This window comes from Chelon labrosus (genome assembly GCF_963514085.1).
Source record: "Chelon labrosus genome assembly, chromosome: 11".
In the NCBI taxonomy this organism is placed as follows: domain Eukaryota; kingdom Metazoa; phylum Chordata; class Actinopteri; order Mugiliformes; family Mugilidae; genus Chelon; species Chelon labrosus.
The window spans coordinates 6,010,836-6,022,143 of record NC_140344.1 but is presented as its reverse complement, the minus strand read 5'-3'; the positions used below and the strand labels follow the sequence as shown (position 1 = coordinate 6,022,143).

Genomic DNA, 11,308 nt, shown 5'->3' with positions numbered 1-11,308 from the left:
AGACTCCTCATTGTGTCAATAAGAAATTTATGCTGTTATTTTTGCATTCCTTTGCTTTCAACAATTCCAATTTCCCAATCTATTCTCTGAGGAACTTCAGACTTCATACCTGATACAACTAGTTTGTGTCCTAGCTCTCTTATTTCTGGGCTTTGTGAACGGTGCATATCCTGCAACTTTAGGAACAATCAACAAATAATGAAGATTGTCTGTGTGTTGAAGGGGAATTACCAGTTTTTTACAACCTGGACCTTATTTCTGGCATAATATACGATCGTTTACTCACCCATATAACTTCGGTGTCATTTGGAGTCGTTCGGACAAAATTTAGATCTGCGTATATCCATATAGTGGGAGTGACTGGGGCACTGCAACGCAGCATCTAAATAACGCATTATCTGTCGCGAAACTCATTCATTTCAACAATATTTTGTTATGATACGCTAGTGCTATTCCCCGTTCGGAGTTACCAGTTATCTATTTGCGGATGTGCAGCGGTTTATTGTTCTTTGGCCAGCTGTTCCTCTCTGCCTCCGCATCCTCCTTTCAACAAGCTCCTCAGCCGTACACTCTGGCTCAAAACGGTAAGGACATCCATCATAAACATAGTCATCATCCACAACCTCAGAATCGGAAAAATATTCAGCCATGTTGCAGAAAACTAGCAGTAGCAAATGACAGGTAAACAAGCCGCGCGAGGTGCGTGCAGCGCTCAGAGATGACATCATCCAGGTCAGAGGTTAGTAGGTCCATCTACAGCCCCCGGATGATGATAACAGGTAACTCCGGACTCAATGGGGAATAGCACTAGCGTATCATAACAAAATATTGGTGAAATGAATGAGTTTCGCAGCAGATAATGTGTTATTTAGAGGCTGCGTTTTGGTGCCCCAGTCACTCTCACTATATTGTTGTACGTGGATCTAAATATCTTCCGAACAACTCCAAATGACACCGAAGTTATATGGGTGAGTAAACGATCGTATTTTATGCTAGAAATAAGGTTGTAAAAAACAGTAATTCCCCTTTAAATATCTCTGAAGAGGTGACGAATGTGTCTCCCTCATAAATATACTTGGGTAATAGACACAAAGTCATAAGTTAGTAGAAATGTTTTCTAACATCATGGATGAGGACTAAGAAGTTGATTTGACAAATGTAACTACACCTCAAATTCATCATGGATAGACAGGCAACAGTCAGGGACAATCTTCCATACAATACAGGACTATCTCGCATGTTGGGGTTGCACAGACTAGTCGACTAGTCGGTTTGTTGACTTCACTGCTGTGGCATGACGCCTTAAGCAACATGTCGACTAGTTACTAATGATGTCACAACAACAACATGGATGTTCTGATGAGAAGGAGAAGAAGGTGAGGAGCTCAGTGGGTTGTTGCAGCAAACAAGCAGCGGTTCATCAAGTGTGTGGAAATACTTCACTAAAGATGAAGCCCATACTTAGTACAAATAGTGAACTAAACACCTCCTTTTTTTTTTTTTTTTTAATTAATTTATTTTTTATTAAACATGGGTCCCTGAAAGATCGCAAAAATGTGCATTGTAATTGTTACAGAAACTTCAGCAACATTTGCACTCTCTGAAAACAGAATCCCAGCAATACATCGCTTTCTTAACAACAGACTGTTTAAAGAGGTGGTTGTTTCGGAGCCATGTTTTATATATTTTGTATTCAGATCAAACATGGAGTACTGATTCTGATAATATCACAAATAGGCAATCATCTGATAACTGAACACAGCAACCCATGTGATGTGTGGTAACTAAATTAGACCGTGGGTGAATCAGTCAAACTGGTTATTGACGACTGAATATCCAATGAGAAAATCTGAAAATACAGATGAGCATAAACACCCAGTGAATATAAGCAGTTCAGACTATTAGACTATTGTTCTCTAACTTTATCAGTGAGGAATATGTGCAACATTGTATTTCCCTTGGGCAAATTGATATTTTCCACCTGCAAATATCTAATCCTGTATTTTTCCACACACAAAAAAATTCACATATTGTGATTTTCCGCTGTTTGGAAAGGAACCAAGAGGAATGTTTGGGCCTCACATTTCCAGGGAGTATTCTCTTTCAAAGCACCATGCTATTACATACCAGAGCAACAGAGATAATAAAATTCCAGCAATTCCCGGTTGCCTATCTCAGCAGGAATAAAAACACAGAGTGAAATGTGGAACTATAAATAGAAACCGAATATCTAATAATATCACACACAATGGGTGCCTGCCAATGTTGAGCTCATATTGTGTCCTACTGACCCCAGAGTAGTGGAAACCAGTCACAGCTTCATCCATCACAAAACCAAATACCACATGTAGTATAAATGGTGTTCTATGGGTAGAGCATTATGCCATAATTCAAATCTGCAAGAATGTTTTGAAACATTTAGTGTTTGAAGTCTAACAAAAAAGTCTTGCAAGCCTAAAAAATCTAATATCTTACTTTATATTAGAGTTTTCCTTCTCAACAACTGCAGCAGTCTTTTTACTGTGTTTCTCCAGGGTTTCAAATTGGACACTGTTCTCCCTGTGTATCAATTTGTTTTCCATTTTAGAACTCTTTGACTCTTTCACAACTTGCAAACTGTGATCTTGAATGATCGTGTGAATGATATTAATCCCATACTATTCTCGCAGCAACAATTTAAAAAACTGATTTGGATGGAAAAGCTATTTAATCAAAGGTGGCAGGACTGATTTTGATATAAGCGCTCTCTGCTTTGGAAAAATTCTACAAATAACATTAATTGCAACTAATTTGCTTCACTTGTAGAACACGCCATAATAAAACACAGATCACTAAATCATCTTTTGGGCGCCCATGAAAGGTGCTGAGCGGTTGGCATGACAACACTGTGTTTATTTATTTGATGCATTGTGACTCATGCATAAACTGACTCGTCAAAGTTGCTATTTGGTTTTATAACGTCATAGCAAAACGGCTCTGACTATTGCTTTGTGAGATTCAGAAATTATGAAGATGGTGTCTGTAATGGTAGTTGCTATTGTAAGGTGGGTTGTGATTGCATCAGCTGCATGCAGGTCAACACAAGCTGGAGACAAAAGAGTGAGAAGCAAATGGGAAGGACAATGCATTCACTTCATCTGAAGGCCAGGGTGTGCTAAGCCATTTATCAAAGCATGTTCGCACCCGCAGTGATGTTAACGTTGGCTAGACAATGAGAAAGCATGATCAACCTTTGCCTACACCAGAATAAAGGTGAGGTTGTAGAGCAGCCACCTTTAACTCCTACTTGTTAAGGCCCGGGTCCTTGGTGCTTTCAGATTAGATCGTTCACTGCATGAGTTTTGTTCATAAGAGTGGAGGATTGAGATATTTTACAACAGGAATCCCACAGGAATGTACAAGATGTGCATTTCTCTCTTTGTTCATGTTTTACCTCGTTTGTGTAATCAACTGAATGTTCTTTTTAAGTAATGGAGGTCTGTGTAAAAGGTTAACACTTTGGCCACTGCCCCTTTCCGCTAATTTGACAGCATCTTATCATGTCTCTCTTAAGTGTGAACGAGCATGCTGCTCACTTTTCCTTTTACGTAACATTATCCCTTTTGTAAGAATGTCTGAAATGAATTCCGTCCAAGTAAGTAAAGACAACAGCACAAACAAGGCGAATGATTTAGATAAAGAGAAAATCTTGAACATCCTTATGAGATCTCTGTAGTTAACGTAGTATTTCAGTCTTCAAGTCTAATGGACAACACTGAGTAAACTAGGAAACATTGAAATACATACTGTATAAATACAATTGTAAAGCACTTCTTAAAATTACCTGGCCAGCCTCTCTCTACTCTCTTGTGCTGATACATGCCAACTAACTGGATGAATGAATGAACATTCGGCAAAACCTTAAGTGGTATTCTAGTCATTCAGTGTTTGTGTAAGGTCAGATAGTATACAACAGGCAGCACATTCAAATTTTCTGTTTGAATGCTTCTGTGTTAAAATGTTTTTTTATGGATTAGCACTGAATTTAAATATAAGACTTCATATCATTGATCATTTCAAAAATCCATATGCTGAACAACAGACAGTCAAGAATAAACTGTGTAAGTTCACAGTGAACTGAGAGCCTTTGACGACAGGTTGTCTTTGGCTATTTGTCTGATCATTACTAGAGTTGGAGTTTTCACACCAGGCCAAATAAACCATATTAACTGGGCCAGTGCACCAGAGCTCTACTGGACTGAACAGATCAGGTGTGAAAGCACTCTTATTGCATGAATTGTGAAGGACCTTTGACTAAACAATACACATCTAAATGCTCTCATTAATAAAAAAAAAAAAAATTGATAATAGATTTAAAACTAACACACATACTAGATTTTTCTAAGATTCCTACACAAAAAAGAGTAGAACTGAAAAGGTAAGCAATCAGAAGAATGTATTACGTAATGTAAGAACTATTTGATTCTTAGTTGGTCACAATGACTGGAAAGAGATGGATAAATATCATGACAGCATTAAAATTCAATGTAATCCATGCTCCCCCAGGCGTCTCTAATATACAGGCCAGGACATGCACTGTAAATTCATACTCCATGTTGGCCGGGAATACTGTACTCAAAGTGTGAACATAATTACTACTTGTTTTTTCTTTTTAACACCTATTTCTCTACATCCTTATGTAAAACCCTCACAACTTGATTTTTTTTCACAGCTTCACATTTTTTTGTAATAATGACAAGACTGATCATCATTCAGCCTTATCACTAGACCCATATGCACTAAACCAAATCATACCAAATAATGTTCCATTTCTTTGGTTAGTTATAATTAAAGGCAAATAACTTTTATTTAGAGTGTTTTCTTTTCATTTTAGTTGTCAGGTATTTTACCACATTAACATGCAAACACGTTTCAAGTATTCCCTTACTGATGGAAAAGGGAAAATCTTAAACAAAATGAATGTATTATAAATGGTGTCTTGTTAAACGGCGTTTGCTCAATTGTCAGAGACACAATGAGACTTTCATGCATAATAGTGATTAAACTGTTTACCTGAAACTATTGCATCTCCAAGATGTGCGAGAGGGAGAGAGAGAGAGAAGAGAACGCTCAACTTCTTTAACCACCTGAAATCCAGCCCCAGAGACACCCTCCACTCCAAAGCCCTCCAAAACCCAAGAGCTGAGCCCAGAGAAGAGTCCCCTATGTCAGTTGGTACTGAGGCTAACTGCCCCCTCTCAGACACAGTCTGACCAGCCTCACAACAACACTGCTCTACAAAAAGTAATCAGGGTAAATCAAATTATAGCACAATGTAAAGAAAGCTATCTGGACCATTGGGAAGAAACAACTAAAAGCCAAAGTAGATTGGAATGTTATCTTGCCCTTAAAAGAGATTATGAATTAGCAGAATATCTCTCTACTGTCAGAGATAGAAAGCAGAGACAGATCCTAACCAAGTACAGGCTCAGTGACCACAAACTGGCAATCCAAACAGGAAGACACAAAAAATCATGGCAACCAAAAGAAAACAGAAAATGTGGTCACTGTTCGACAGGTGAGGTTGAGACGGAGATGCACTTTCTCCTACAATGTACAAAATTAAATGACACTAGAAAAATTTATTGGAACAAGTTCAGCTCTTTGGTTCCAGGTTTCAAAGAGCTGGACGACCTCTCCAAATTAAAAATACTCCTCGGAGAAGGAGAGCGGGCACACCTTGCTGCCCAGTATGTGTTAACATGCCACACCCTGAGGGACAGTGAGTGATCAAGGCACACACACACACACACACACACACACACACTGTATATAACTAATAGAATGTTCATAATGTATATATCTTTGATTTATTGTATTGTACTTTAATGCTCTGCTTTGGCAATATTGTTTTTTTAAGAAACTTTCATGCCAATAAAGCCCATTTTGAATTTGAATTGAATTGAATTGAATTGAATTGAGAGAGAGAGAGTAGAAAATACTGTAAATATCAATTATGTTTAGTTTATAATTAACATTACATTGAAATGAGAACTGTAGCCACCATCTGACTGCAATTCCTAAAAACACTGCATTGTGCTTCATAACTTTGAAATCTCTTTTTTTGAACATTCCAAAAGACACAATGCATCGCAAAGTGTGTTATATCGTAACACCTAATAAATCATCTTTAAAATGACTTGCGTATAAGGTCAAATGAAACAACGCCTCATAATAAAACAGGCGTGTTCACTTTACTTCACCGACCATGCACGCTCTTTTTCTGTAAAACCCTGTTTTACATTCCTACAGTCAGTTTCATGCATTCACAGATTTGTCCAGTCCTTCGCTGCTGCCAACAGAGCATTTCCACCACAGCAATGGGCCATTAAGATCCACAGCAATTTCTGCAACTCCTTTCACACCCAGATTTCCTAACCTTGTTAAAATTGGCTGAAATGAAGTGTTTGAAATCTCAATACAATCACATCATCTCTAAAATGCTTAGTTGTGGGGTTCTGGATCTGATATTGAAAATGTTTTCCAATACTTGAGTAGAGAACCATGACTGCTCTAGAGTTCATTGTTACAGTAATACATCTGACATTTCAAAGCTTACAATATTAACAATTAAGTAATTTATTAATGCCACCCAATGCCACAAACATGCATTTCTCTTTTCAGTGTACTTCTTAATTTGAACTGATCTATTTCCTAATGTTGCATTGTCTGTGAAGGTTCTCAGTCTTCCAGGTCATGGTTTATCCAAAAAACGTTTGGATAAACCTTTTTTGGATATACTAATGTTGCATTGCCACCCCATTGTAAATGTAAATGTAAACCTAGATGACGTATTGATTTTTTCATATGTATATGTAATAACATATATCTTAACTCATGCATAATGACACATTTGGTTAATTTGCAACACATTTCTAAAATCTGAAGCATTTTGAACTTTTTATGCCTCTCAGTTTCACACTAAGGAAATTCATTGCAGCACGTTGAAGACCTGGTTAATCTTTATTCATGTCCTCATTTAGGATGCTTGGAAACAAGTACAAATTCCGTATAAAGCACATGCTCCTTTCTTAAGCTTTTAGAGTGCATGCGGTTGCCATAACAACACGATGTTAATTTAGACATAGTTAGCTCTTTGCATCTATTTAAATTCACAGATGGCTATCTCGGACTGGAAAAGAGGCTTTCAAAACACATCTTACGATTTATTTTGGCTGTTAACACTTAGACCACAAGTAACTGCTTTAAAGCCAGCGTGACCACTCGATGTAACCCCCCCCCCCAACAATCAGTTTCTGTGCAATTGGAAGAAATTACAAAAAAATATGGAAATGGTCTTGATGAACATGAGTCTTCAATTTGCACAGGCAGAAATAATCCTCTGATAGAGAGAGAGGAAAAAAACAGTTAGGTCATTTTAAAAAATGCAGAAATACCCAAACAAATTCTTTGAACGCATTCTCAAAGACAAAGGGCTGCAATAAATCAAAATTAAGATTTACACAAACTATTAGTCACGCTTCTTGCGGATTGCTGACTCGATCACAGACTCTATCTGCATGTTTCTGGTTTGACTGTCTACATGTGGGGTGGATGGGGTTGACATGAACTGTCCCACAGTCCCTCCCACTGGGTCTGGCATTCAGGTACAGCTCCCTCCCTCCATCCCTCCCTTTATAAAGCCTCTCATGTTAGCAGTGTACAACCTCAGACTACAACTAAAGTCTTTACAGCATTGGAAAAAACGTGACTCTGCAAAACGGTACACAATACACTTGGGTGCGCAACATAAATCCTGTCCATCAATTTCCAAGCTAAATCCTGAGGTAAGTGACTTTGTCCGCATTTTGAATGGTTTCAATTTTATATTTATATCCTTTATGGAAATTTATATTCCTAAATTTGGGATTCATAGCCATTGCATGGATTGATGGATGGATGTTTGTTTAATTACCTTCTTCAACCATTTGATAGCTGATTTGTAATTGACTATGTTTCTTAACCACCAATCCGTGCAGATTCAAAAGCTATTCAACTGCCCATTTAAATTTAAAACTAATCAATCAACTGTAGCATCTTCAGTGCAGAACTAACTGATGTGATACCATTTCTGTATTTTTACCATTTACAGCTCCCAGCCAAGATGAGATTATCCCTGCACGCTGTCATCTGCTGCTGTGTTTTTACCACCGTCTTGCCACCCGTGAAAGGTGCCACAGGAGAGCCCAACACCAACCTGAAGAAAAGGTGGGCTGTCTGATGAACAGGCACTGAGAGCGCTGAATTCATCCTTTACAAAAAACTCTTCTTTAGCACTTCAATGAGATGCTCAGCATTAAAAACAATATTATATATTCATATCAAGTTACATTGTAAAACCTGATAGCTATAATATTTAGAGCCTGAACATACAAGAATACCTAAATTGGTTACTACAGATCAGTGATCTAAATAGCTGTGAGCAGGGTATTTGATAAGTGACAACCTTGTCAGTGTTCTCCAGTGAAGTGAAGTCGCTGGCACTAGATATGTGACTGTACTGTCAGCTAATCACAACTGTGCCTACTTCTCAGTCTGAGGATTTTTGCTCCTCAACAATGAAATGTTGTCAAGTCCTTTATGGGTTAGGGTCATCAAATCATTTCATTTTAAGTTGGTGGTTTAACAACCTTTTCTGTTTTTTGCGGCAGGTTTAGAGTATGGCTGCAGGGCCGTCTGAAGAGAGACGTGCACAACACCTTAGCGGCAGCCGGTGTGCACTGCCAAGACATGCCTGCTGGCCCACAGCAGGACAGAGAAGGAACGCTCTCACCGACATCAAGGTACAGTAACAGCAAAAGTTTTGCTCTCATCAGATTAAGACAGGACTTTAGAAGGAAAAAAGAATGAAATGGTCACAAAGGTGCCTAGAAGGAATCAAACCAAGGGGAATCCATTTAAGTGTTATATTAGGGGTTAAAATCTATTAATAATTTTCACCTATGAGGGAAAACAGAGTGGGTAAGTGACCTGTGGATAATCTATGTTCTTCTATATGAATACATTTACATGAATGTAGATAAATAGATTTGGATTTGAACTTATTCAACATATTAGGTGTTTCCAAATCAGATTTTAAAATAATGGAATGCATTATTTGTCTCTTTTTTTTCCCCCCAGCACTGGGCTGAATATAAGATCCAAAAGGTCAACATCAACAAAAGTGTCTGGCTGCTTGCTAATCACATGTCTAGCCCACGATTTGATCGACAAAATGTTCCAGATTGGGGCCAAGGTCAATACAGTTGAAGCCCCTAAGGATAAGATAGGCTCAAATGGCTACGGACGTCGCCGTCGCTCACTCCTGGATGCCTTGCCCTCCATACAGGGAGTCAAAGATGGAGCTCTGAAGCTGGTCAGCGAGGCAGTAGACACAACAACACACGCACAGTGCCCTAAGACAGACATGGAAAGGCAAAGGCAAATCCTTGCTGGGATTCTTAGCTCGACAGCAGATGAAGAGAAGTCCCCTTAAAAGTTTTATTCTGCATATTTAAAAAGAGCAGCTGATACATCTGTGTCAGCGGCCCAGCAGAGGAAGCTCAGGTCAGCCTGGACGAAAGCAAGATTCTAATAATACATACAGAGAAATGTGTCCGCTCGTGCTCAGTGCTTCAGTATGTCTGAACAAGTGTGTGATTTATTGATAAATTCAAGTCAGACCTGTGGGACATGACAAGAATGTCTGCCTCTTCTCCAGCTTCCAATGTGAGCTTGGCAGCCGAGACAGAAGACATTTCCTGTGGATCTTCTCTGAAAGACCCATGAACTGAGGAGGAACCAATTCTGCAACTGGGGAGCTGTGCTTTTTATTTAATTACCAAACTGCCAAATGCAGGATCCTCACACAAGTGAACTGAATGTATGGAACTGCTTGTCAGACAAATATAAACATGTATCAGGCTTATATATAAAATATGTTTGTGTATAAAATATGTAAAGATACCTTATATTGAAACATACCATATGACTATTTTACGAAAAACATACATATGAAACACCCCATTTGCATTTTAACTTCAATGAAGTGTTTGATGTACCTGAACTGTGTAAAAACGTTTGTCTTGTATAGTTGTCCATTAAGTATCTAATCAGTGAGTAAACCTTAGCTTGTTGGAACCTAATCCCATTACAGATGTGTAATAATGTTTGGAAGGCAGCTCCAAAGTGGCTAAATTTGGAAAATGATGGAGAGTCTATTTTTTGCTGGGTTGTAGAAGGACTGATGAGATAATAAAAGAGTTGTGCTGCCACCTAGCTTTACAGCAGACTACATGTAACAAATGCAGTTTTAGTAGCAAATCAGTGTCTTTGGTTTTGTTGATGAGTTTTATCTTAAAAGCCAGTTTTGACATTTATCTGCTTCAGCGTAATAAATTCAAATTTACTCACAATTCAGCTGAAATAACTAGAAATGTTATTTCTTAACCTGATTCATGTCTAATGGCACACGCCAAGCATTGTTTTGTTTTTTCATTCTAGCCGGCTGTGATGCCCCAGTTTCATGTTGTGGGACATAAATGAAATGATAAAAATTAACTATTTAGTATTTGTTATTTGGTGATCTGTATCAAATATTTTTACATGCGTTACATGGGTGTGCTAATTCTAGGAGGTAAATCAGTCATTTCCTGATGATATGTGCAGTTTAAAATGATTAAATTGTTATGAAAAATATGTGAACAAATGGTCCACATTCCAGTCTACAAATAACATCATTCATCAACTGCACTGTGTCAAAGAAACACATGTACTAAAATTAAATTTGTTTTGGGGAGGATATGTTCCTAAAATTGCGAAATCCCAACATTTCAGAAAAATTAATTATGTTTTGGCCAATGCTACGTCTAATCTAAGTTTTGCTTAATCGAGCGAAAGGAGCAACGTGCTGCTCTGTGCATCTCGACTCGACTGAGACAGATAATCACAACGGAATTTGACCTCCACTGCAGAGTAGTCACGCTGCTCTGAAAAGATATACTAATACATAAAATGAAGTCTCTATGGCTTTGTGATATGTTTGTTTGCACATAAATATAAAATAATATTTTTCAATAAAAGAAAATCACAAATAAGGAGTTGGCTTGTATATGAATATTGTGAATGGCTAAAATTTTCTGCCTTTGCCATATTCTGTGCTCTTCTTCTCTGGCAAATCTAGCTATCTGAAGAGGTAAAAAACTTTAGTTAAGTTTTAGCAGTACTGAGTACAAGTTGCAGTTGACAAAGCTTTTCTTGTACTCTATCAAATGCATACTGAAGATAAACC

The 11,308-nt window shown here is 38.0% G+C and overlaps 1 protein-coding gene across 1 annotated transcript; it reads left to right on the top strand.

Moving 5' to 3' along the window:
• Positions 1 to 7,725: 7,725 nt before the first annotated feature.
• LOC311496171 (pro-adrenomedullin-like) lies at positions 7,726 to 10,770 on the top strand. The gene is made up of 4 exons (XM_084555934.1): positions 7,726 to 7,826; positions 8,132 to 8,247; positions 8,691 to 8,822; positions 9,118 to 10,770. Exons 2-4 carry the CDS (start codon positions 8,144 to 8,146, stop codon positions 9,512 to 9,514), a joined length of 633 nt encoding a protein of 210 aa, XP_084412060.1. The 5' UTR covers positions 7,726 to 7,826; positions 8,132 to 8,143; the 3' UTR covers positions 9,515 to 10,770.
• The last annotated feature ends 538 nt before the right edge of the window (positions 10,771 to 11,308 follow it).